A 27,307-nucleotide genomic window follows, 5' to 3' on the forward strand; every position below is an offset into this window, starting at 1 on the left:
CCAATTCTTTCTCGGCTTTGCTCACCCTCTGTGCTCCCATCTTTTGATATTTTAACATGGCATCCTCAGAGTTTCAAGGTTTCTTCCATAGTCTGAAAAGGCCAGAAAGTTGGTATTTGGTATTTAATTATTTTTTTAAAAACCACTTTAATTCTCACAATTCTTCCAATACCAATTTCAGTACTTGTCCGTGATTTCAGCATTCCCACAGCCCTCTTTCTATTTCTCCCTCTGCAAGATCACACAGCCCGGACTGCCACCCTTCTCCCCAAATAGTTTCTTGGTGAACAATCAGTTCTTTGCCCAAAAGTAGCTGAGTTGGGACCCCTGGACTATGACGCCTAATCTAGAGAGGTGAAATGCAGCCAGTTTGGTTCAGCAGTGCAGTCAAAGACAGAAGCAAGTCCTTTTGATTCCTTGTTGCTGTAGCTTCTTGTGCTGGTGGTGAGAAGCAGACTCCCAAAGTGCAGTTCTTAATAGTAGAGTTCTTTATCCCACCAACCTGTAGGAGAGGAGAATTAATCATAATTAATGTTGCAAACCACTCCCAGCAGTAGTGTACTGGAGGGGTGGGGTATCAATATTTATAAATAAATAGATGAGGTCACACTAAGGATGGTGTCAGAAGGTAAGTTCACCCAGCAATCCCTTGGGTGTTCTAGTGCAGGGATCCTCAACGTTGGGTCCCCAGATGTTATTGGACTTAAACTCCCATAATCCCCAACCAAAGGCCATTGGGGCTGGGGATTATGGGAGCTGAAGTCCAACAACATCAAGGGACCCAACATTGAGAATCCCTGTTCTAGTGGGTAATAAGACCCCCAGTTACTCATAGGAATATAGGAAGTTGCCTCATCCCAAATTAAACCATCTTAGTTCAGTACTGCACACTGACTGGCAGCAGCCCTCCAAGGTTTCAGGCAGGAGTCTTTCCCAGCCCTACCTGGAGATGCTGTCACTGGCCAGGGATTGAACCTGGGACCTTCTGCTTGCAAAGCAGATGCTCACCACTGAGTTATGGCATTGGTCCCATCCCCAAAGGTGGCATACATGGGTCTCCCATCCAGGCACTGACCACACCAAGACCTGCTCAGCTTCAGCAAAGCGGTGGTATCATTGCCTCTAGAATACGACAGATCTTTATATATGGCTTTTCAACCCAAGTTCCTAAAGTGGTTTACATCGATATAAATAAATTAAATGGCTCCCTGTCCCCAAGGGGCTCGCATTCTTAAAAAAAGAAACATAATATAGACACTAGTAACAGCCACTGGAGGGATGCTGTGCTGGGGATGGAGAGGGCCAGTTGCTCTCCCCCTGCTAAGTAAAGAGAACCACCACTTTAAAAGGTGCTTCTTTGCTCAATTAGCAGAGGACCATCTTGCATTCTGAAGCAACCATCGTGGGATGGAGAAGCTATGCAATGATGCTTCATGGTAAGGATCATAGGGTTTTTTGTTTTACTTAAAAAAAAATCCTGCTCTTCCTCCAAGGAGCCCAGAGTGGTGTACTACATAGTTAAGTTTCTCCTCACAACAACCCTGTGAAGTAGGTTAGGCTGAGAGAGAAGTGACTGGCCCAGAGTCACCCAGCAAGTGATATGGCTAAATGGGGATTTGAACTCGGGTCTCCGCAGTCCTAGTCCAGCACTCTAACCACTACACCATGCTGGCTCATTAGCTGCCAGCTCATGAATTGGAGACAGTGCCTGCTTTGTTGAATCAAAGATTTTTAGAGCAGGGAGGTAACGTTAGAGTGGCAGCTTCTACAGAAGGTTTGAAGTGAACCAGCTCACTGCACACCTGTCTACTATATTGTGGTAGTTCAGCTGCAATGGATGAAGACAGGAGGAAAAAGTGGTCTGAAGGATGATGGCAAAATCAGGGCAGTAGATGGTACCTGAAGTGGGGGAAAGTCATACAAGAGGCCAATTTTATGCAGACTTGGCACTCATTACTTACTTCCAGGGTGTCTTCGGACTCCCAGCTTTCGGATTTCATCATAGACGAAGATGAGGAGCCCGTAGGGCAGAGGCACTAGCCACCACTGGAATCTGGAAAGACCCAGAAGACGGGGAAATTGGTTTGACACCATGTCGTTTAGCCAGTTGGCTCTGCCATGTACCCAAATCAGATCTGTCTCCAGTGCTTTGAGTATCGCCCTACTAGCTCAAGTAGGACTTGAGGGCTTAGCGTTGCATCTTTTATTTTTGAAGGGTCCATCATTTCCATCAGGGGTGGGGAAACTTGGCCCTCCAGCTGTTTTTGAACTACAACTCCCATCATCCCCAGCCACATTCAAAAGCAGCTGGAGGGCCAAGTTTCCCCACCCCTGATTTAGATCCACCAGAACCTTAAAGGAGAGGCTTCCATGACCAGCACATTGGAAAGGGGACCGCTGTCCGTGGTCCTGAACTGGAGGGAGCCCTTGTGTATTCGGCTACCAAATGTATCTGCTTGTCATCTTGCAAACTAGAATGGGGAATTAGGAAGGTGAAGTGGGTGAGGATAGGAAGAGCTAAGCTGTGGAGTAAGACATGGAGTTCTCCCCTTTCCTCACCACTGCCTCCCCCATGTTTCTCCACTGAATGTGTCATGTGGTTACTAGCAATGCCCAAGCTTTTCACAAGAACACAGGAAGTTGCCTTATACTGGGAGCTGGTCTTGTAGTAAAGGTAAAGTTGTGCCATTAAGTCAGTGTTGACTCCTGGTGCCCACAGAGCCCTGTGGTTGTCTTTGGTAAAATACAGGAGGGGCTGACCATTGCCTCCTCCCGCGTAGTATGAGATGATGCCTTTCAGCATCTTCCTATATCACTGCTGCCCGATATAGGTGTTTCCTATAGTCTGGGAAACATACTGGTGGGGATTTGAAGCAGCAACCTCTTGCTCCCTAGGCAAGTTACTTCCCCACTGTGCCATTAAGTCTTGTAGTAGAGAGCATGAATTGTCCCCTTTGCTAAGCAGGGTCTGCCCTGGTTTGCATTTGAATGGGAGACTACATGCGAGGATATTCCCCTTAGGGGATGTGGCAGCTCTGGGAAGAGCATCTGCATGCAGAAGGTTCCAAGTTCCCTCACTGGCGGCGTCTCCAAGACAGGGCTGAGACTCCTGCCTGCAACCTTGGAGAAGCCGCTGCCAGGCTGTGTAGTCAGTAATGAGCTAGATGGACCAATGGTCTGACTCAGTATATGGCAGCCTCCTATGAGTCAGGCCTTTGGTCTATCTCGCTTCAGTATTATCACCACTGAATGGCAATGGCTCTACGTATTACCTTGCCATCACGAATGGCTCTATGTATTATTATGAGTCTACAAATGGCTCTACATATTAATGGCTCTATGTATTATTGACACTGAATGGCAATGGCTCTACTCGCCAAGGTTTCAGGCTCTTCCAGCCCTATCTGGCAATGCCAGGGATTGAACCTGGGGCCTTCTGTGGGCCAAACAGAGGCTCTACCTCTGCGCTATAGCCCCAGTCCCATAAGAGGCTCACGCTCTCCACATATAGTTTTCAGGATCCAAACCTGCGCAGGGAGACCCCCTTGGATTTCTAGTCCATCATCTTAACTCAGCCACCATCATGAGACCCTTTCCCCCAAACCTCTACCCTTTCTACCCTTTCCCCAGCATTCTACCCTTTCCCCAGAACCTCTACCCTTTCTACCCTTTCCCCAGCATTCTACCCTTTCCCCAGCATTCCCTTCTACCCTTTCTACCCTTTCCCCAGCATTCCCTTCTACCTTTCCCCCAAAACCTCTACCCTTTCTACCCTTTCCCCAGAATTCTTACAGGGGCAGAGAAGGTTCCCCAGGGACCCTCTCTCCTTCAAAAGCCATTGGCCATTCTAGGCCTATCAGCACTGCTCCCTCCTATGGAACATCTCCTGGGTGGCCCACTGGGGAACCAGTTTCACCGCTCCGCCCCCAGGTCTTACAGCCTGTGGATTCTTACCGTATGGGCATGAAGTTGAAGATGTTGGGCATCCCGGGGCAGTAGCAGAGGAAACAGCCCAGGCAGAGCTGGAACACGATTGCAATCACCAGGACTTTATTTCTGAAATGGGAAGGAGAGAAGGGAAGGAAGGAAGGAAGGAAGGAAGGAAGGAAGGAAGGAAGGAAGGAAGGAAGGAAGGAAGGATTGGCGGCGATTGGCTCCTAAACCGTATGTCAGAGTTCTTCATTGCGAGGCCTGGACAGCTCCTCTCGATCCTACATGTGGGTCCCCCCCACCCCCGCTAATGGTTGCTTAGATCTGTGAGAAGCTGTGGGGAAACACATCTGTGTTTCCAAGTTCCTTCCCTGACAAGGGGCTGCCAAGGAGGGGCGAACATGGGCCCCCTCTCCCCTAACAAAGCCCCTGTGTTGGGCTCTGCACCCTGTTCCTGGAACGGGATGAGGATATCCAAGATACTTCTTCCTGGATCTCATCTGCAACTCAGGGTGAACTATGGGTTTCTGCTCCTGGAGTTCCTTGGGGTGCCACCTACCGGAAGAAGCCCTGCTGGAAGACGGAGAGACGCCGCGTCTTGCGGATGAGTACGTCAGCAATCTGGCACATCTCAATGCTAATGAAGAAGACAGTGTAGCATGTATATTCCTGGTACAGGCGTTGCCCGAAAGTCTGCAGGAGGGGAGGACAGAGGGCGTGTGCATGAAGTCGCACTGGATGTGGTCTTCTCTCTCCCACTGCACCAGCCACGTCCATCAGTCTATGCAGGGCTGCTCAACTTCGGCCCTCCCGCAGATGTTGGCCTACAATTCCCATAATCCCTGGCTATGGGCCACTATGACTGGGGATGATGGGAGTTGTAGTCCAAAAACAGCGGGGGGGGGAGCTAAGTTGAGAAGGCCTAGTCTAGGGCCAGAGGTGCCCCTTGGAAGGGAGAGGGTATGCTTCCTAATGACTGATGATATATTGCCGTTTGCAGTTTAATTGCTGCTTTTATTAATACCGTGTTGCTCATTTTTTGTGCAGTTTTTAAAAAAAAATCCGGTTAAGCCTAATGTTTATTTTATTGCAAGCCACCTTTGACTGAAAGGTGGCCTAACTTTTTTTAATCAGTTAATCAAATACATATGGGTTCAGATCTTGGGTTTCCTGGAGCAACTAGGAGAGAAGAAGGTGAGATCGGTCAGTTCAGACATCGCAATCTTGGCTTCTCCTAACCTAGATACAGGTAGATGCTTGGATGGGGATGGGAGAGGGAGTGTGAACTCCTGAAGCCAAGGGAGATCGCGTGGCACTCAGCTCTAACTGAGGATCTATGTGGCGTCTGGACCAATCTCACGTGCCCCTTGAGCCGGAGGAAGCAGGCGTCCTAAGCCCAATGGCGGCCTAACTCACCCATTCCTGTCCGTAGCTGTCCTGCAGGTCCTGCAGATGGTCGTTCTCCCAATCTGCCCGAAGGCCCACGCACTTCAGAGGATACCAGCCCTCCTGGGCCATGGCGGTGAAGTAGTCAGTGAAGCCCGCAAAAGACTGGATGGCTCCTGGACGGTGTGGAAGCACGGGGGGGGGGGTGTCAGGAACCAGCCAGTCCCCAATCAACAGGTTTCTTTGACTCCTTGGGACATTGTGGTGGGTGGTGGGGGGTGGACCAAGCCCCTCCACTACATACAGAAACCTCCCTCTGCACACTTAGCACTGCACGAAGAGGCCACGTAGGAGGCCTCACTGCCCTCCCTCACTGGGGGGTGAAAATCCCAGCAGGGCCAACTCAGCTTTCCCCTGCTTTAACCACTAGACCTCACTGTCCACCAAAAGTACCCTTGATGACTCTGAAGAAAAGTGGGCACTCCCCCCATCTAACAGACTGGAACTTGACAGCAAAATGTCAGACAATACAGCTCCTAGCCTCTCATGGCCCTATAGCTTGGATTAATTATTGTAAAAGCCCTCCATTGCTAAAAGAAGCCTCGTTCGCTCACTCCTCTGCCCCAGCAGAGGCCACGGCAGCCAGGTAGGTAGGACTAGGAGATTCCTCCAGCCTCCCAGCAGCCAGACCAACCTCAACTTCACGTCCTTCCTGGGCAGGAAGTGGGCTGGGTGATACCATGTGTGTGCGGGGGGGGGGGGGTTCAGGGTAATCTCCCCTGCAGATTTCCGCTGGCCTGGCACTGACCTCTCTCCCCACCCCAGACCTTCCTGACACATGGTCTTGAGTGGGGAGGGAGCCACCCCGAGCAGGTTTGAGTGAATCCAGCAAGATAGTGAGGTCATTCACACAATCACGAACTACCTGGGTTTGGGAGCTGTGTGTGCTCCTGATTTTTGGTTGTGTGGAAGTAATAAGGTAAGAGGAAAACCTGGGTGGAAGTGATTGTGTGGAAGCAAGGTAGGAGGAAAAGCTACCCAGGTTTTCCTCCTACCTTGCTTCCACACAATCACTTCTACCCAGCTTTCCCTCTTACTTTGCTTCCATACAACCAAAAATCGGGAGCACACACAGCTCCCAAACCTGGGTATACTGTAATGTTTGATGGTGTGATTTTCTAAGAGGAATCTGGAGTCTGATCCATTTTCCGAATAAGTTTGAAATCATCAAGCAAGCTTCCTTAACAAGGTCAATAAGCTGACATTTGTTTCCTTACCTCTATATCAAGATCCTCACTCCCCCAATAACATTCTTGGCCACCCCTTTGCTTCCCCAAGTTAGTTGTTCCAGAGTCGCCCCAACAAGGACTTACCGATCTGGAAGTAGGAGTAGACGGCCAGTGCTTCATTGACCAGACGGTCCCGTCGAGGGTTGCGTGGCTTCAGGTGCATGATATCACTCTCCGCCCTCTCATAGGCCAGAGAAACAGAGGGGAACTACAGGATACACGAAATCAGCAGGGTCAGAACAGAAGGAACATCTAGGAGTCCTGAGAAGGAGCTTTCAGTGGACATTGTCCTCTGTAGCATCTACTGAAGCCTTGACTTCAGCTCCAAACTCCTGCTGTATATCTAAAACATTCCTCAAAAGGGTGAGTTCCATAGCTTGGGTGCCACAGCTGAAAAGGCCCTGTCCCCACTGTGGGACACAGACTGTGGAACTCCTTATTTTGGGAGATTTACTTGATCACCTCCCTGCAAACCTTTAGGCATTTGGAAGATACTTTTTGTTGTTGTTGTTCGGATGTCCCTTTGGCTTCTGCAATCTTGTCCTTCTGTTATCTGCTGGGTTCCTGATGTTTTGTTTTGCAACTGATACTGTGTTAACTGAATGTAATTTTATTTGTAATGTTTCTAAACTCTGGTTGTGAGTCACCTTGGGAATTCCCATTTTGTGGGAGAGGAAAGCTAGATATTTAATAAACACACACATCCTTGGACTTTAAAATGGAGGACAAAAATCCTAGATTTGTCTGATCTCCTTATAAGGCTCCCTAAGCCAGAGACTATCACCACATCTTGTGGCAGAGAGTTCCTAGGTTAAACAAACATTCGGTGAATAAGTACATCTGTTTGTCATGAATCTCCTGTCCACAATGTTGTTGGGTGACTCCAAATGCTAGTGTTTTGTTTTGTTTGTTTATTGATTAATTATATTTGTACAGTGCCCCAAATGTCCATCTCTTGGTGGTTTACAGCAACATAAAACAAATTACAATGTGTTCCCTTTATAAGAAAGGGAGAAAAACATCTCTCTGTGTGTTTTCCCTACACAGCGTATAATTTCATAAAGCTCTCTCCTGACCTCAAGTCGTCTTTTTCTTAAACATGCACATGTCGTTGAAATTATTACGAAGGGAAACTTCTACTACAAATATTTATATACCGCTTTTCAACAAAAGTTTCCAAAGCGGTTTACATAGATAAATAATAAATAAAAGAAGAAGATGGCTCCCCCTTCCCAAAGGGCTCACATCTAAAAAGAAACATAAGAGAGACACTTATCTATTTTACACTTATCGGTCTTATCAATCTATAGATGCTGTGCTGGGGACGGATAGGGCCAGTTGCTCTCCCCCTGCTAAATAAAAATGTGCCTCTTTGCCCAGTTAGTAGGGAAAGAGGGGCCTCAGAGTGCCTTGGAATAATTGAGCTTTAAATGGTTAAAAACCATTTCTTGATTAGTGCTACGCATCCCCAGATGTGTTTGTGTTGGCTGAGGGACTCCACTCACAATGTCTGTGCACAGCTCGATGAAGAGGATGGTGATGCAACCGAGTGGAAGAGGGACGCTGACTGTGATGTAGATCAGATATGGGGTCAGCTCTGGGATGTTCTTGGTCAGGGTGTAGGCAATGGATTTCTTGAGATTGTCAAAGATCAGGCGGCCTGGAAAGACAGATGGGTTGAACTCACTTCCTTCATTGCTGAGACAATTGCGCTCCTCCTGCTTTCTGCAGTCTCATGAGCCTTCCTGTGCAACGGATTATTTATTTAAAATATTTATACCCTGCTCCTCCAGTACACTGCTGCTCCAGGGGAGGGGGGCTCACAAAATCAGTAAATTAGATACCCCCAGGGTTCTCAAACTTGGGTCCCCAGCAGTGATCCCTCTAACAGGGATTCCCAGATGTTGACTACAACTCCCATCATCCCCAGCCAAAGGCGATTGCCGCTGGGGATGCTGGGAGTTGTAGTCAACAACATCTGGGAATCCCTGTTAGAGGGAACACTGGTCTCCAGATGTCGTTGGACTTCAACTGCCATAATGGAACTCCGAGGAGAAAGGAAGTGAACTGGGAACATCGGGAACTGCCTTTTACTGAGTCAGACCTTTGATCCATCTCCCTTAGTATTGTCTACATGGACTGGCAGTGGCTCTCCAAGGTTCCAGGCAACGGTCTTTCCCAGCCCTACCCAGACCTTCAGCACGCAAAGCAGATGCTCTATCACTGAGCTGTGTCCTCCGTTAATTATGGGTTGTGAACGGCGCATGTGTACTAATCAGTGTGCATGCTGTACTCAAATTGTGCATGCATGAACATAATCTGTAAATAGGGTGCGTCCCCATCCCCTTGCACGAAATTGTCCATCAACAGACCCTGTTCGACGCCAGTAACGATGGAGGCGAAGTTGTCGTCCAGCAAGATCATGTCGGCAGCGTTCTTGGCTGCGTCAGATCCGGCGATGCCCATGGCCACACCAATGTCAGCCTTCTTCAGGGCAGGCGAATCGTTCACCCCGTCTCCTGTCACTGCCACAATTGCACCCTGCGGAGGAGGACAGGGAGAGATGGGTCTTCAGGGATTTGTCTTCCCAAGATGCTTTCCAATTCCAAATTCAGAGCAAGGTGTTAAAGGACCTATTCTGTGGAAGTGTCATCCAAAATGACATGGACTGTTCCTCCTGGTTGCAGCGGGACGTGAGATGAAACAGCGAGGCCCCCTCCTTTGACTCAGATGGGACCAATTCACATAAGGGGAATGCTGGCTCCTGTGTTTCCTGCAATGACCTCTCCACTTAGCCCTTATTTAACTTAGTTCTGCAACAGTGCAGTGTAGTGGTTAGAGTGCTGGAGTGGAGACTGGAATTTTTATTTATTTATTTATTTATTTATCTATCCAACCTTAAAAAACAACAACCCGCCTTTAACCAGGTTTCAAGGTGGCTTACAACTAACTGAAACATCCCTGTTAGAGGGAACACTGGTCCCCAGATGTCGTTGGACTTCAACTCCCATAATGGAACTCCGAGTCGACACCGACTCGACGGCACAACTTTACCTTACCTTGCTCAGCCACAAAGCTTCCTCGGTGACCTTGGACTAGTCACCTTCAGTCTAATCTACCTCACAGGGTTGTTGTGGGCATAAAGTAGAGGGGAAGACCTTGTACTCCACCTTCTGGAGGAAGGGCGGGAAAAATAATTGTCTGGAGCAGGGATTCTCAATGTTGGGTCCCCAGTTGTTGTTGGATGTCAACTCCCATAATCCACAGCACCAGTGACGATAGGAGCATAGGAAGCTGCCATATACTGAGTCAAACCATTGGTCCATCTAGCTCAGTATTGTCTTCACAGACTAGCAGCGGCTTCTCCAGGATTGCAGGCAGGAATCTCTCTCAGTCCTATCTTGGAGAAGCCAGGGAGGGAACTTGGAACCTTCTGCTCTCCGCAGAGCAGCTCCATACCCTGAGGGGAGGATCTTACAGTGCTCACACTTCTAGTCTCCCTTTCATATGCAACCAGGGCAGACCCTGCTTAGCTAAGGGGACAAGTCATGCTTGCTACCACAAGACCAGCTCTCCTCTCCTAAGGCCTTTGTTGAGGTTTATGGGAGTTGAAGTCCAAGAACATCTGGGGGCCCAACGTTGAGAATCCCTGGTCTAGAGAGGATGGCCTGAGCTCCCCACCCCCTCCACTCCCCACAGTTCTTCCCCCCTGGAATTTGTAGCCCTTACCAATTTCTGGCAGCTTTCTACAATGATCAGCTTCTGTTGAGGGGAGGTCCGTGCAAAGACCATCTCTGGGTGCATCTTGAGGATCTCCACCAACTCCTCGGTCTCCATGTCTTTTAGCTGGCCCCCGTTCACCACACAGGCCCGAGCATCACTGGGTGAAGCAGCAGAGAGAAAGAATGGACCTGGTTTCCTCCCAGGGTGAACAGCAGCCAGGGGGGTCCTTGTGCTCCATTCGTGATGGCCACGTGTTTGGATACTCACCGCTTGTTGACCTGCTCCACAGGGATGCGCAAGCGAGTGGCGATATCTTCCACTGTTTCGCTACCTTCTGAGATGATGCCCACGCTGGCAGCGATGGCCTTGGCGGTGATGGGGTGGTCACCTGTCACCATGATCACCTGGCAAAAATGGGGCAGAGGGGAGGAGGTCAAAATGGCTGCTTGGGAGATTATGTTCCATTGAATCAGTGGGGTGTTTGGACCTAGCTCACTGGTCGATAACTTGTTTTGCATACAGAAGGTCCCGGGTTCAACCCCTGGCAGCATCTCCAGGTGTGGCTGGGAGAAAGACGCCTGCTTGAAACCCTGGAGAGCCATTGCCCGTCAGTGTAGACCAGGGATTCTCAACCTTGGGACCCCAGATGTTATTGGACCAACTCCCATAATCCCTCACCTTTGGCTGGGGATTATGGGACTTGAAGTCCAACAATATCTGGGGACTCAAGGTTGAGAACCCCTGGTGTAGACAATAGGACAAGAAACAGTTTGACGTCAAACCAAACCACCCCCTTGATCGGTCAGACCTTGGCCTAAACCCCCCTGATGGTTTGGGAGGGGGGGTTCATGAATTTTTTAAAACCAATTAAAAAACAACAACACCTTTCCCCCTTTCAAGGGAGTTCCTTGGGGAAAATGGGGGGGGGGTCAGTGGAAGTTCCCCCTCCCCCCGCCAGCCTCCGTTATTACCCCCTCCGGCCCGTTTGGCTGGTTCTTTGCCCAGTTCGGACCTCTGTAGTTCAGCGCAGCACCCAAAATGGCGGCTGCCGTGCATGTGCAAATGGTCTCTGAGAGGCCCTGGGCCATGGAGGTGGCCTATAGTCCACAGACTAGTAGCCATTGCTAGGCCTGTCCTCCATGAATGTATCTAAACCCCTCTTAAAGCCATCCAGGCTGGTGGCTGTCACCACATCCTAACCTATCCACAACTTATAGTCCAAAGACGTGGATTGGATAGGATATCCTATCTGTTATCATATAGGACAAAGGGCCTGCCTTGGTAAAAGCCCGCTTCCTATGTTCCTAGGGCTGTTGTGAGGATAAAACAGGGTGATCCTCCCATGCAAGAAGATAAGCATCCGCCACATTCTGTTTTGTGTGTCCAAGTACATCTTTCTCCATGAAGAAGATATCTGCAGTATCATGATCTGGTGGTGGTAGGGTGTCAGTTTTGCTGTGAATTCCAAATTGGTCTATATCTTGTGCCAGACCAAAGTAGTCCCACCCAGGGAATTCTGGGCCTCAGCCTAGGCTCATATCATTAGCAACACATGGCAGGGCAAACATTCAGTTCTGGGAACCCAAAGTGAATGTATGGGAAAATAATTTGCAGGTTCCAATCCTTAACGGGCAGGAAGCAACGGAGGTTGTTCAACCCTAATTAGATAAAAGATGGCAGCCAGGACTGGGTTGCCAGACGCCAGTGGAGGCAACGTTGTGTGGGCAATGTTGACTGCAGTGTGGTAGTGGTGGTACGGCATATAAATGAATTAAACATTGCTAATTCTTCCCAGCTGTGGGATTCACTGGAGCGGCCCAGGTTCCTAGAACCCTCCGGGAGCATACCCGGATTCCCGCAGTGCGGCACTTCATGACGGCGTCAGGTACGGTGGCTCTGGGTGGGTCTATCATGGAGATGAGGCCTGCAAAACACAGCCCGCTGGTAGGGAAATTCATCTCGTCACTGTTGAAGTGGTAGCCACGAGGGAACTCGCTCTGGGGAAGGAACAGGTGACAGAACCCTGCAGACATGAAAGAATCAGGGTGAGAATGTAGGAGGAACATAGGAATCTGCCATATACTGAGTCAGACCCTTGGTCCATCTAGCTTAGTATTGTCTACACAGACTGGCAGCAGCTTCTTCAAGGTTGCAGGCAGGAGTCTCTCTCAGCGCTGTCTTGGAGATGCCAGGGAGGGAACTTGGAACTGTCTGCACAGAAGCATGCAGATGCTCTTCGCAGAATGGCTCTATCCTCTAAGGGGAATATCTTACAGTACTCATACATGTAGTCTCCCATTCAAAAGCAACCAGGGTGGACCCTGCTTAGCAAAGGGGATGATTCATGCTTGCTACCACAATATCAGCTTTCCGCCCATACAAGACCAGCCCTCCACCCATAAGGTGAGACCCATGCCTTGGCCAACAAAACAAGTTTCTCCTACCATAACGCATGGAGGATGTCCTATCCTACAAGGGTTCCCAGTGCTGAGTCCCAGAGTTCTTGGTGGCCTACAACTCCCAACACACCAATAGCCCAAAGCTGGCAGAGATGGGAGTTGGAGTCCAGCAGATCTGGGGACCGATGCTTTGAGAACTCCTATGGGAGCTGGTATCCCAATCGAGCTGGTGGATGGATTTAAAAGGGGCTTAGACAGATTCGTGGTGGACAGGTCTATCAATGGCTACTAGTCTGGTGGCTGTGGACCACCTCCAGCCTCAGAAGCAGGATGCCTCTTAATACCAGCTGCAGGGGATTAACAGCAGTAGAGAGGGCATGCCCTCAACTCCTGCCTGTAGGCTTCCAGTGGCATCTGGTGGGCCACTGTGTGAAACAAGATGCTGGACTAGATGGGCCATGGCCTGATCCACCAGGGCTATTCTTATGCTCTTTTGTTATACAGAGCACACATTTTGCCTCGATCAGGTCTCAGATCCCAGCATCCCCCTTACCCAGCACACGTTCACCCAGCCCGCCAAGGTCCATATACGCGGTCTGGAAAGCTTCCTTCCACTGCTCATCCAGGGGTAGCTCTTGGCCCTTGATCATGATGGTGGAACAACGCTCCAGGATGCGCTCGGGAGCTCCTTTCATCACCAGCAGGTAGCGCTGGTCTCGTGGGTCGTCTAGCTCATGAATGGAGAGCTGTAAGTGGAACAGTGCAGACCCGATGAGGATTCATTTATGACTGTGTGTGATTCTTTTTAGCTGGGTGCAGCTCCCTCCATATGAAATTGAAACGTCCTCCCTCCATTTTACGGAATCCTCCCCATAACTGATATCTCCCCACCGAAAGTGTCTTTCCTCTGCCCCACCCCCAGTTTAAGAGAGGAGCTGATTCTCAAACTTTCCCTCTGTTTGCACCCCTGATTTTCAGCTCATCCCCCCCCCGCATTAGTATTAAACAGTGTTGCAGGATCGAGGCTTTGTCTATATCAGTGCTTCACAACTTGGCCATCCTGCTGATGTTGGCCTACAGCCCCCATGATCCCTAAATATTGGCCTCTGTGGCTAGGGATTATGGGAATTGTAGTCCAGAAACAGCTGGAGGGCCAAAATTGTGCAGCCTTGGTCTATATGCACTGAGGTGGTACAGTCCTGGGGAGGGGGGTAGCATGGATTGTACCACTTCCAGGGTGTGTGTGCCATTTTTTAAATGTTTCCCCATGTTTAAAAACAAAATCCCTGCAAACAAATAAACTAGCACATTAAGGAGACAAGTTCTAGGCACACCTATTCTCTGTTCTACTACAAAGAATTACTGTGCAATGGCACAGAATCCCACGAGCTGTGGCTGGGGGTGTGCACAAAACCAGTTTGCCCAGTTTGCTTTGAGTGTGGACCAGACTCGAACCGGACTGGGCATGTTCGGTTTTGTCACCCTGCCAAACCCTGTCTGGTCTGGGTGGGTTTTGCGATTATTATTATTTTTAACTCACCCTCTCTGGGTTTCTCCAAAGCCATGGTGTGTGTCTGTCGTCTGGAGGTTCCCCCTCCCCCCCCGCCGGCCTCCATTATGGGTAAAAAATGGCCCAACCCGTTATTTAGGTAGCAGGAGAGCCCAAGAAAGGAGGTATCACTGCCTCTGCTGCCATCCCCACCTCGGTCACCCCTCTCCCATCCCCTGCCAGCTATGTCTCCACCACCATGTGGTTCTCTTTGCCCCACCACCAGCCACTAGATGGAAAAATGGGCTGTCCTTTGTTTAGGTCATTCATTGTCTCCTTATCCAGGGTAATTCTGAGCTAACCAAACCAGGATCTCCATTAGTGGCAGGAGCTTGTTCGGTTCTCTGGAGCGAGGTAACGGCATGTCAGCTGCTGACCTGGAACTTGTTGGTAGAGTTGAAGGGGATTTCACAGGCTTTTTTGAAGCGGTCCCGATACTCCATCACGTTTCCCAGGGTGATCTCGGAGAACTTGAGCAGGGCGGTCTCCGAGGCGTCTCCAATCACAATCCGCTAGCGTCAGGAAGCGAGGAGAAAACGGAAGCAGATTAGTACATCTGAAATGCATGATTTAGAGGAAATATGCCAGCATGGTGTAATGGTTAGAGTGTCGGACTAGGACCGGGAAGACCCGAATTCAAATCCCCATTCGGCCATGAAGCTCACTGGCTGACTCTGAGCCAGTCCCATATCTTGTCCTCCTGGGGGCTCAAGGTTTTTGCATTCAGATGAAATGGAGAGCCGACCCTCTGCAGTCAGGGAGTCTGCAGAAAGGAGAGGGTATTGGCTGTGCAGGCTTCCTTCTTGCTTGAAGGACAGCCTGCACAGCCAACCACATCTGGAGGCTTTACACACAGGAATTTTACTTCAAAACTCCTCCAGAATGGAGTGGGCCAGTCCACATATTAGCTGCATTTACCCCGAAGTAGCTGTGTGCTATCAGGGACCAGTACAGACAGGACTCTGTTTCCCCCCGAATCGAGGCTGTGCATTCTGGCTTAGCCCAAAGTATGTCTAGCTTTAAACAATCCTCTAGTTTCAGCAGCTTTTGAGAAAAACTCCCGAGGCTTCTGTTATGCCGCTTCTTGATGTATGGAGTAGCCATGCCAGTAATTCGGAGTTTTTTCAGAACTCAATGAAGGGAAGTTTATATCGGCTTTAGATATGCAGAATGGATGTAACCTGAGCCTTTTTGTCTGTGCTGATTCCATTTGCCTGCAATTTCCTTCATGGCAGAGAGAAAGCAAAGCTCGGATGTTGGCTTTAAACCCCCCTGCCTCTTAAATCATCTGGGGTTTGTGTGTTGGTGGTGGGGGACATGAGGTGATGAAGGCAGTCACTTACAAAGGCAAGGGTTAAGCGTTCTGCTGTTTGATGGAGCTTTGGGCAACTTGTCCTGCCGGTCTTCGGCTCCTCTGTAGCTCAAACTAACAACAACAAAGCTCTCTCGCTCTCCTCTGCTCTGATGTGATTTGTGATTGGTTGGAGGACAAACCCGGAGTAAGCCAATGGGAACGCACAGGAAAAAGATCAGCCGGGGATTGTGGAGAGGAGCCAACCCTATGTGAACTGTCCATTGAATCCCCCCGAATTAAACACCTTGCGAATCTGCTGCAGGCATGTGTGAATAACAATCTGGAGAGAGGGAGGAGCTCCCTCCCTCAACTATGGTCTGACCGAATGCAGTCTCCAGTGCTGTATTCACACAACATCACACTCCCAGACTGGAACATGAACAGTGAAACTCTCTAGAAACTAAGTGTTCAAATTGGAGTCTGCGGAGTGCAACCTTGGGTCACTGGACGAGTGGAACCGGAGTTGCATGCATTTGGACGTAATGGTAGGGAAACCTCTGTCTCCTGCAATGCCGGTTCCGTGTTGCATGTGAATACGGCCATGGTTTCCAGTTGGGTGGTCTCCCATCCAGGAAATAACCAGACCCCAAGCTGCTCTGCTTCATCAAAGTTTCTGCATTCATCACATGTCTTCAGATCATGCCTTCAATTGCAGCAATGCACCATGACTGTTCCCTCTGCTTTCCTTACCTTTGGCACAGGTATACTATCCTGGCCTGATTTGAAAGAGGCCCGGTTGCAGAGGCTCACCACCTTGCAGAGAGCTCTCCAAGTCTCCGAAGACTGGTCAAAAGTCTGCCCTGCAAAGCAAAAAAGAGAACATGAGGGGTGGGAGAGAACAAGGACCAGGGTTGGTGTGCTGAAGCTTTTCCACTCTATAGCAGCGTGGCCAGCCTGAGGCTCATTGGTTGTTGGACTACAATCCCTATCATCCCTAGCTGAAATAATTTGGACTACAACTCCCATCATCCCCAGCTGTAATCAACTGATTTTCAGAACGTGATTTTTAAAAAGTTTAAAATGTGACTTAAATCGCTGATTTAAATTCTTCCTTTTCCTTTATTGATTTAAAATAGGATTTAAATCAATTCACCCTTCTGTATGGCCAGCACCACCCTTTTGTGATGCAGTTGCCTCTAGTATGGAATAGGGCAGCCGATAGAATATACCCGCCTACCCGACTGATCCTCTGTGGTGTCTGCCGTATGGATCTGATTGTCGAACCAAAGGTGGGAGACGGTCATGCGGTTCTGTGTGAGGGTCCCGGTTTTGTCAGAACAGATGACAGACGTTGAGCCCAGAGTCTCTACAGCTTCCAAGTTCTTCACCACACAGTTTTTCCGGGCCAAGCGCTTGGCTGTGAGGGAAAGGCAGACCTACCAGGACGCAAGAAGAGAGAGAAACCTCTAATATATAGGACTTAGGTTGCATCCAGCATATGTCCGTTTCTGAATGAGACCTAGTTACTAGGGAGGGGCCTTTTTGGTGGTGGCACCCTCTTTATGGAATATCCTCCCCAGTGAAGTTCACCTGGCTTCATCACTTTGTTCTTTTAGACCCCAGGTAAAGACACCTTCTTGTTCACTCGGGCCTTTACAATTTTGATCTGATCTTAACTGATTTTTTTAAAAAATGTATTTTAAATTGTTTTGTATTGCATTTTGTATTTTCTCTCCCCCTCCTTTTTTTGGTGTGTTGTGTTGTGTGATTTTATCTCATGTTTTAATGTTGTGTTGTAAGCCACCCAGAGAACAATTTGTTATGGGGCGGCTTACAAATAAAGTGTATTATTATTGTTTTTATTTTATTATTTGTGTAGCAGAATGAGGTGGTAAAATATACCATTTCAGAAAATAGGTAGGAGCAACAGTTTTGCACGTTTCCCCATGTAAAACAAAACATAAAATAAAGATAAACCTCCTTGCAAGTAAAAAGTTGTATTTCAGGGTTTTAGCTCAGAAAGGTCTCTGTGGTGCTACTTTTCTAATTGCAGGAAGCTTTTTGTGCAGGGGATCATTAAAAAATTTAATATTTCCCATTCTACCACCTCAGAGCTCAAATACCTCATTCTTTTATTCTGCTGAATGTACAAACCAGAGCTTAGTCTAATTGCTTTAATAGAATTGGGTCTTCTGTGGTGATGAGAAAAATTAGTCACTTAAAATTCATCACCTGCTGAATTTCCACATGCCATCTAGGTGTTAAATTTGCAGGAGTCCTGTCAGGGAAAAAAAAGATGGTGGCTCTAACTCCTCACAGGACAGCTATTCTTCCCGAAGAACTCTATCTTGATCCATAGGCAGGTACAGGATATTGGATTATTAACCATTTGTGGCCTAGTGTCAATTCCATTCTAAATTTAGTGTGCTAACAATAACAGTGTGTATGCATGGTGTGGTGAAGGGAAGAGGCCATGTTTGTCTGTTGGAGAGACTCTAAGATACTCACAGTGACAGTTGCCAGAAGGCCCTCAGGGACATAAGCCACCACGATGGCCATGAAGAAGACCATGGCCTTGAGGAAGGGGTAGCCAATAACCATAGCGACGACAAAGAAGGTAAAACCAAAGAAGATGGCCAAGCCAGCAATGATGTCTACAAAGTGCTCTATCTCAATAGCGATGGGTGTTTTCTCGTTCTCCACACCCGAGGCCAGGCTGGCGATACACCCAATGATGGTTCTGTCTCCAGTGTTGATGATAATCCCAGTCGCTGTGCCTGAGGAGGCGTGAAGACATAATGTAGCTAATATGGGCTCATAAACATGACACCTAACCGCTTGAGGGGCTTCTCTCCAGATGGTGATGTCCCACCTAGCACATTATTCCCCAAGAATACCACCTTGTTCACTGTTGGAAGTCTGTTCTATGGGCTGCAAGTTGACTTCCATTGGGCCCTGTTGAGCTATTTGGATCAGCAAGGAACAGTGCGGTAATTTGAGGAGCATCTGAGATGATGATCTACCACAGACAGCCAATGGTCCCTCCCTGGTTCAGTCATAACACAAAAGACCTTACCTTCTAAGCACATGGTGGAGAAAAAGGCAATGTTTCTGGTTTCCAGGGGGTTCTCATGGGTGCATTCTGGGGCTCTGGTTTGAGGCTCGGATTCCCCAGTCAATGAGGAATTATCCACCTGAGAGAAAGAAAGACAGAGAAGTATGATCCACCCATGCACTGTGCCGTTTGGCCATTTTGGCAGGGAACTCTGTGGATGCAGCTTGTGTGTGTGTGTGTGTGTGTGTGTGTGTGTGTGTGTGTGTGTGTGTGGAGAGAGAGAGAGAGAGAGTGTATTCAGCTGGGGTGTATGTCTGTAGATGCAGCTGGGCTGTGTGTGGGGGGGATACAGCAGGTGTGTGTGTGTGAGAGAGAGTGAGCAAGTGAGTGAGTGTAATAATGTGTGTGTGTGTGTGTGTGTGTGTTTGTGTGTGTGTGTGTGAGAGAGAGAGAGAAAGAGAGAGAGAGATCTCCCCCCTGCCCCGGGGCATTTTCCACACAGGACTTTTAGCTTGTATCTCCTCTGGAATGGAGGGTGTGCGTTCACATATTGGCCAGATTTACCCCAAAGTCCCTGCGAGCTATAGGGGAGCACTTCACACACAATTCAGGTTTTTCATTGCACGTTAGAGTGTAGTCTGATTTATATCCAGGATAAAAAAAATCCACTTTTGGGGTCAGGTTTTTTTTGGGTGGGGGCCACTTCGAACGTGCAGTCAAGCCCTGCAGTGAAGACATGCTAATTTTTTCAGAAGTTTTTCAGTGCTGTGTGGGAAACGCCCAGGGTTTGTGCACATCCCTACAATAAATCTCTCAGATAAGTAAGTCAGACTTTATAGTGTTTGCCAGCAGAGGGCAATAGCTGCACATTTTATCAAGTTACGAGAAGGTATTCTCCCAAAGACAATCACAGGGTTCTGTGGTCTCCCGGAGTCGACACCAACTTGATGGCACACTTTACTTTACTGGCTCTTCGGAATTTCTTTGATTCTCTCACAGGTCTCACTCACGTACTTTGCACCCCTGTGATGTAATAATCCTGATGTCCGCTGGGATCCGGTCTCCCCCTTTGACTTCTACTAGGTCGCCCACCACCAGCTGGTTGGCATTGATCTGGAACTTGTCCCCATCTCGAATCACTGTGGCTTGCTGTGGATGAGAGAAGCCAGAGTCTAGGTTAAATCTAGGAACTTGGACAATCCCATGAGGTTTGATCATCTTAAGGAGCAGAGACGTAAGTACCCTATGCGAGAGGGGAGAATATGGAGATCAAACAGGGTGCTTTCCAACAGCAGCAAAATGCTTCCATTCAGGCAAATCTTATTCAAAACGTAAACAGCAGGGGGAGCAGTCTCACAAAAACTAACCACCCAAAAAACCAGCAACTTTTTAATGCCGGATATACAACGTCATAGCACTATACCACAGTGATTAAATTTGAAACAAGGCATTGGAAATATGAACGGCACCTTGCTGTCAGCGAAGGGACTGCGGTGTCACAACACAGGAAGTGTGGAAGCACACTTCAGAGATTCGCCTTGACCCCGTTGCAGGGTATAATCTGGAAAGCACCCAGGACAAGGGTACTCTGTATCTTTAAGAGTTGTGTAAATGGAGACATTTCCGGTAATGAAGTTTAATTTTTTTAAAAAATTTTTAAATCAAATTTGTACACTGCCCCAAACTTTCCTCTCTGGGCAGTTTAACTTGTGTATGCATAGAATCATGGCATGTCAGAGTTGGAAGGCACCCTGGAGGTCTTCTAGGCCAGGGATTCTCAACGCTGGGTCCCCAGATGTTACTGGACTTCAACTCCCATAATCCCCAGTGGCCTCTGGCTGGGGATTATGGGAGTTGAAGTCCAATAACATCCAGGGACCCAACATTGAGAATCCCTGTTCTAGACCAACACCCTGCTTAGTGCAGGAAACTGCGAAAACACTCTTCTTCATAGCTCAGCCCGTGGGCCATGGCGGCCTGCAGAGACCCCTGTGGCAGCCCCCGGCTTGCCTCTCCCCTCCCCGTGGGAGAGAAGGATGTAAGCTCTTCCCCCCACTCCTCCTGGCCTTTGAGGTGGCCTTCAATTTTAAAGGCACAATCACCCAAATTATTTTTTGCATTTGTCCGATTTTTTCATGGTCTTCTGCCACAGGGGGTCTTACACCACTCAGTACCCAGGGCTGCCTTTTCGTTTTCCTTACCTGTGGCACTAGATTCTTGAAGCTTGCAATGATGTTGGTGCTTTTGAACTCCTGGTAGTAGCCAAAGCAGCCGGTCACAACCACCACAGCAATGAGGGCAATGGCCAGGTACAGCTGCATGGGAGGGAGGAAGAGCCCAAAGGAGCAAAGGTTAACTGCCAGCCTCCATCAATCAATCAATCAATCAATCAATCACCAATGGCCCAAGCTCCAACCTGATGGTTTTCCTTTGCATGCACTCACCCTTGCCAGCTTTAACCCTTTGCAGCCCCCACTTTAGCTACTTACATTGTCGGCACTGGTGAGATCGCCTTGTCCCGTCTGAATGCCAAAGGCAATCAGGCAGATGGCGGCTGCCACCCACATGAGGCACTGCAGCCCTCCAGCCAGCTGACGGGCAAACTTCACATACTCGGGAGTGCCCTTGGGAGGCTTGAGCTCATTGGGGCCGTCGCGAAGAAAAACCTCTCCCGCCACTGTGCTGGTCAGACCCTGGAAGGAGGGGAAAAGGCAGACCTCCCTAGGTTAGGGCATGGCTTTCGATGGTCACTTGTGTGCCTGACTATCTGGGCCCAAATATGCAACAGACACCCAGAATCCATTTACGATTCTTGTTCATCTACCCCTCTGATCCCCACCGTTCCAGTCCCCCAAGCTAGAACAAAAATGAACTAGGGTGGTGGTGGATCTGGCGAGAAAGGCTTCCCTGCATTTTATTTTTATTTTATTTTTATTTTTACATTTTATATCCCACTCTTCCTCCAAGGAGCCCAGAGCAGTGTACTACATACTTGGGTTTCTCTGCACAACAACCCTGTGAAGTAGGTTAGGCTGAGAGAGAAGTGACTGGCCCAGAGTCAGCCAGCAAGTCTCAGGGCTGAATGGGGATTTGAACTCAGGTCTCCCCGGTCCTAGCCCAGCACTCTAGCCACTACAACATGCTGGCTCCTCAGCATTTCTCATTTGGCATTTCTCAGTTTGGGGGGGAAATGCACATCTGGAAAATTCCCATCTCAAATTGATGATGCAGCAATCTCAAATCTGGGTCTCCAGATGTTGGACTACAATGCCCACCATCCCTCTATGTGACTGAGGATGATGGGAGTTGCAGTCCAACACTATTTGGGAACTCGTGTTCGAGAAACCCTGTAGCTGCAAACTTGGACTTCTAAGTTTTGAATCTTGCTTGTATCTGAAACTCACACAGTGGCTTTAGGTAAGCCATCCCTTCTCGGCATCAGCTCCACTGTAAGGATTTATTTATTTATTAAAACGTACTTTATGGCTTTATCTTAAAGACTGCATTAAGACAGTCTGAATGCACATGCAAATTTAAATATTAGTTATGAGACAGGCTACTCTAGCCACTGGCTTACCTCCAGACTGAGTTACTTATGAGTATTCCCATTGAAATTAATGGGACAAGTGAACTTGTCACATTAATTTCAGTGGAAGTACTTACTTTTCATGCTAATTTTCTGAAGCCTGCCAGCCAGGTTGAGGGGAGGGGTACGCTGAGCCAATCAGGAACAGAGGAGGCGTGGCTTCACCCTCCTCCCTCCCCTTCAACATAGCTGAGAATGCATCGGCTTCAAGTGTGGGGAAGAATTGGCAACCCCTGTATTAAGATAATATATTTGAACTGCACTAAAAGGGTGGGAGGGCTATACAAGTGCTAAGTATTTTTCAATTCCAATCTCGAAATGCAAATCTTGATTTTGATTCCCAACTAGGGATAAGGTCAGGTTTAGATATTTCAGGTAGTTGAGCCACCATCTAACAGCTTTGTATCTGAGAAGTGAAGAGGTCATTTGAAAGCTGAGCCAAGCTCAGATTCGCTAAACAAATATCCTCCAAGCGGAATCTCAGGAGCGACATTTGCAAACATTTGCGCTTCTGAAAGGTATGCATTTGTAACCCAGTGGCATGCTTGGTCTCAGCTCTAGGTGGCACTCATACATTTTGGACAGGGAATGGAGCAGCCAACCTTAACAGATCCGCATCATTCTCAACGAGTTCTGTATCTGCTTAAATCTGAAAGCCTCACCTTGGTGACACTGGTCTGATACTTCAGCTCCAGTTCTTCCACTTCTAACTGGTGGTCATCCTAGAAGACAGAAAAGACCCATGAAGAGGAAGTAGCTTCAGAGATAGTCTTCCTCTGCACTGTAACTTCTGGCTGCATAGTCTTTTGTTCCAGTGATACGTGTGATGTCTGAATGTATAGGATCAGGGCTATATATATATATATATCAGGGAAAATGTATAGGATCCGGGCTATACAGCCATACATAGTTAGAGTGGCCAGGCTATAGTGGAGCTGCACATTTTGGTATCTTCTTTGCAGGGTCAGGTTCAGTACACACAGTTTCTGCTTGTTCTCAGCAAAAGCTGCCTGTGCAGTGCTGATTGGCTAATGCCTATGACCTCATGAAGCCGCCCCACCATCCCCAGAGGAGTTTTTCAATTATTATTTTTAAAAAACACCACTACCACTAGTAATATTTATATACTGCTTTTCAACAAAAGTTTGCAAAGTGGTTTGCATGGAAAGATAAATAAATAAGATGATTCCCTATCCCAAAAGGTTCACAATCTAAAAAGAAACATAAGGTAGACACCAAAAGCCACTGGGGGGGATGCTGTGCTGGGGTTGGAGAGGGCTAGTTGCTCCCCCCCTGCTAAATATGAGAGAGTCGCCACTTTGAAAGGTGCCTCTTCGCTCGGTTAGCAGGGGTGATGCAAGTTTATCTAGTTAAAAGTTTATGAGGTGTTTAGAAATGGAACAATATTAATCATGTTGGGCAACAGTCAGACTAATATGGCCCTTGCCTTAGAATGTTTTCTGTACACAATGTTTTTTTCCCTGATTCCCCGCTTTCTGATGTATGGCCCCGAGGTCCCTGCAGTTTTCAGAGACATATTTTGGGGGCAAGGGCAGCACAGGGAGAACAAGCAAGAGTTAGATTGTGCTCACTAGCTCCACCCCCAGCTTCTGCATGTTTAGCCGAAGGTGCGAACGGGACAACAGCATGCCTGTAAGCTCTGATGTATGTTTGGTAACAAATATGCAAATGAGAAAAAAGATCAACGAATCAAATAAATACGATGGCTGACATACTGAGCAAGGCTGCACCGATGCAGCAAGGGAGCAGCCTAAAAGAACTGGTGCAGTGGGGAACTGAATATTCCCTGAAGGTTCTGCAGCCCTCAGGGACATATTTTTGGATAGCACAGAAGTCTTCCTGGGGAAAGGGTGGGTGTCAAAAATGGCCACTTTCCTGCTGAAGTGAGTTGGGGAGTTCTGTTAGGCTTGTCTCTCTGCACCATCTTGCTCTATATATGTCAGCCATCAAATGTGCCACTCAGCACCCGGGAAACAAATGCTCCTTTGAGAATTTCCACCTTGGCCCTTTGGCTTCCTAACTCACCACAACCATCTCTTTCTTCATGCTTTCCAATTTTTCCTTCTTCTTTGCACCTTTGGTGGCCTTCTTCTTGATCTTCACCTCCATGTCCCGGCCCGGCTGCTTCTCCATCTCCACAGAGTACATATCGTATTTGTCCTAAATCAATCAATCAATATCAGTCAATCAATCAATGTGGAGGGGAGAGGCTGAGGACTTGGATCACTTCATGAGTGTGATTAATCAACTAAAGCTTTAATTGCAGGGAGGAAGGAATTCAGCACATGCCCAGAGGCACTATCTTCTACCACCTTGCATATTTCAGGACTCATCTCTGGCAAGCAGAGCACATTCCATGAGCCCTGAGGAAAATTAAACCCTGTTGTTAGTAGCTGAAAATCTATCATATCAGTAAGAGGCATCCCCCCTTCAATCCCACACAGAGAGGGAATGCCTCTTTCAGGGTGCTGCCTGCCTTGTGCAACGTTTGTAAGAAAATATATGAGAATCTTCTTCTTACTAAAAATATTTATATACTGCTTTTTGGCAAAAGTTCTTAAAGCATTTTATAAAGCAAGAGGTATAAGAAAATGTTTTCCTGTCTCTAGAAGGCTCACATGATCTAAACACATACACAACACCAGCCTTACTACTAAAGATAAAGTATGCTATCAAGTTGGTGCTGACTCCTTGAGCCCACAGAGCCCCGTGGTTGTCTTTGGTAGAATACAGGAGGGGTTTAACATTGCCTCTTCTCACGCAGTATGAGATGATGCCTTTCAGCATCTTCCTAGATCGCTGCTGCCCGATATAGGTGTTCCCCATAGTCTGGGAAACATACCAGCGGGGATTCAAACCGGCAACCTCTGCCTTGCTAATCAAGTCATTTCCCTGCTGAGCCATTAGGTGGCTTGCCTTACTACTTCTACTACTACTACTACTACTACTACTACTACTACTTATATACCCCTTTTCAACAAAAGACTTCTCAAAAGTGATTTACATAGAAAAAGAATGAGAAGATGGTTCTCTGTCCCAAGAGAGCTCACAATACACACAGACACAGAAACACAGAAACACACACACACACCAGTGTTATTGTAATTAGTATTACTATTTTTATACCACTTTCAACAACAACAAAAAGTTTTCAAAACAGTTTACATAGGAAAAAAGAATAATAAGGAGATGGCTGCCTGTCCCAAGGACGCTCACGATCTATACACCTCCCCTCCCCAAGATGCAGAGCTGCACCTAGGTAATAATTTTGGAGCCTGGACCTGAAGGCGTTTGGGAGACCCCCTGTACACACACACACACACAATTTTTAACATGTGGGCTCTTGAGGGCACAAACCGCAACTGAATTCACAAGAAAGCAAGAATATAAAACAGGTCTATTTCTGCAAATCTGCATTAGCAGAAACATTTCAACACACAGCTGAACAGATTCCCATCCCACATATTTCTTTCCCCACTCCCCCCCTCTGTCTCTAAAGCAGAGGTCACGCTCGGCCATCTGGCAGAGGGCACAGTCCCTCTCCGTCGCCTGGCGCAGGGCAGTTTGGAAGCATGGTGACCACACCACCCGGGACAGACGAAAGAGGAGTTGGGGGCCCCCAGGGGACGTGAAGGCCCTGGACTTTGACCCAGAGGTCCACGAATCAGTGGGCCTCTGCCAAGATTATTACTGTCACTAGAAATATTTATATACCATTTTTAAACAGGAAACTGTTCTTGAAGCAGTTTACATAGAAAGAAGAAGAAGATGGTTGCTTGTCCCCAGAGGGTTCACAATCTAAACACACACACACACACCACCACCACCACCAGCAGAAGCATTACTACTACTACTGTTTATGTACTGCCTTCCAACAACAAAAGTTCTCCAAATGGTTTACATCGAAAAAGAATCATAAGGAAGAAATGGTTCCCTGTCTCCGAAAGGCTCACAGTCTAAAAACAAACACACAATGCATAATCTGCTTGTGGAATTCTCTGCCACAAGATGGGGTGACAGCCAACAACCTGGATGGCTTTAAGAGGGGTTTGGACAACTTCATGGAGGAAGTCACAATGCATAATCAACTTGTTTGTTATTTCTCTATGTTCTCTATGTACCCTAACCCTGAGCCATTTTTGGAAGGGCGGTAGAGAAATCGAATTATTATTATTAGTCAGAGGGCTATAAGCCACCACCAGCCTCAAAGGCAGGATACCTCTGAGTACCAGTTGCAGGGGAGTCACAGCAGGAGAGAGGGCATGCCCTCAACTCCTGCCTGTAGGCTTCCAGCAGCGTTTGGTGGGCCACTGTGTGAAACAGGATGCTGGACTAGATGGGCCTTCTTGGGCTACTCCTGCAGTTGCCAGATCAGAAGGAAACTAACCTCTCACACCTTTCTTTTAAACAGTGGTCTGATGGGAGAGGAGCCGCAGTTCAGTGGCAAAGCATCTGCGTTGCATGCAGAAAGTCCCAGGTTCAATCCCTGGCATCTCCAGGTAAGCCTGGGAAAGGCTTCTTCCTTAAACCTTGGGGGCTTCTGCCAGTCAATGTTGACAATACTGAGCTGGATGGACCAAGGGTCTGACTCCGTCTGGCAGCATCCTGTGTTCCTGTATTTATTACTTTGTATCCAACTGCTCATCCAAGGACTCAGGACAGCATACATAATTCTTTCCCTCTTCTCCTCCCACCAACCCTGCAAGGTCGTCTCAGCTGAGAAATATTGGCTGATATCCAGACGACGTTACTCAGCAGTACTACTCAGGAGTGATGCTAAAGGGCTGCTTAATTTCAGTAGGACTACTCGGGAGTAGTTTAGTCTGGCTGTCAGCCCAGGACTGGTCCAAGGTCACCCAGATGAGTTTGATGACTGACTAAGTGGGGATTTGAACCCGGCTCTCCCTGGTTAAGGATACTCTAACCATTACACCATATAGAAATCAACAAAGGGAGCTCAGCCGTAGCTGAGGCTGCCGTAAAAGGGGGCAAATTCTGACACACACACCCCACCAAGCCTCTGCTTTTGTGGCACATCTAGGTGAAAACAGGGGTGTCCTTACCGCCTTCCCCAT

The 27,307-nt window shown here is 48.1% G+C and overlaps 1 protein-coding gene across 1 annotated transcript; it reads right to left on the bottom strand.

The window, feature by feature from the left end:
• Positions 1–108: 108 nt before the first annotated feature.
• On the bottom strand, positions 109–27,307 carry ATP4A (ATPase H+/K+ transporting subunit alpha). The gene is made up of 23 exons (XM_053267603.1): positions 27,296–27,307; positions 24,258–24,392; positions 22,874–22,933; positions 21,115–21,318; positions 20,827–20,940; positions 19,640–19,774; positions 18,647–18,764; positions 18,079–18,347; positions 16,808–17,006; positions 16,321–16,430; positions 14,654–14,788; positions 13,281–13,473; positions 12,176–12,351; positions 10,596–10,732; positions 10,335–10,485; positions 8,978–9,146; positions 8,111–8,265; positions 6,690–6,813; positions 5,347–5,492; positions 4,490–4,623; positions 3,955–4,056; positions 1,962–2,053; positions 109–502 (listed from the first exon to the last, which is right to left on the bottom strand). The coding sequence occupies exons 1-23, from the start codon at positions 27,305–27,307 to the stop codon at positions 474–476; spliced, it is 3,099 nt and encodes a 1,032-aa protein (XP_053123578.1). The 3' UTR covers positions 109–473.

This window comes from Hemicordylus capensis, chromosome 7, assembly GCF_027244095.1.
Source record: "Hemicordylus capensis ecotype Gifberg chromosome 7, rHemCap1.1.pri, whole genome shotgun sequence".
Lineage (NCBI taxonomy): Eukaryota > Metazoa > Chordata > Lepidosauria > Squamata > Cordylidae > Hemicordylus > Hemicordylus capensis.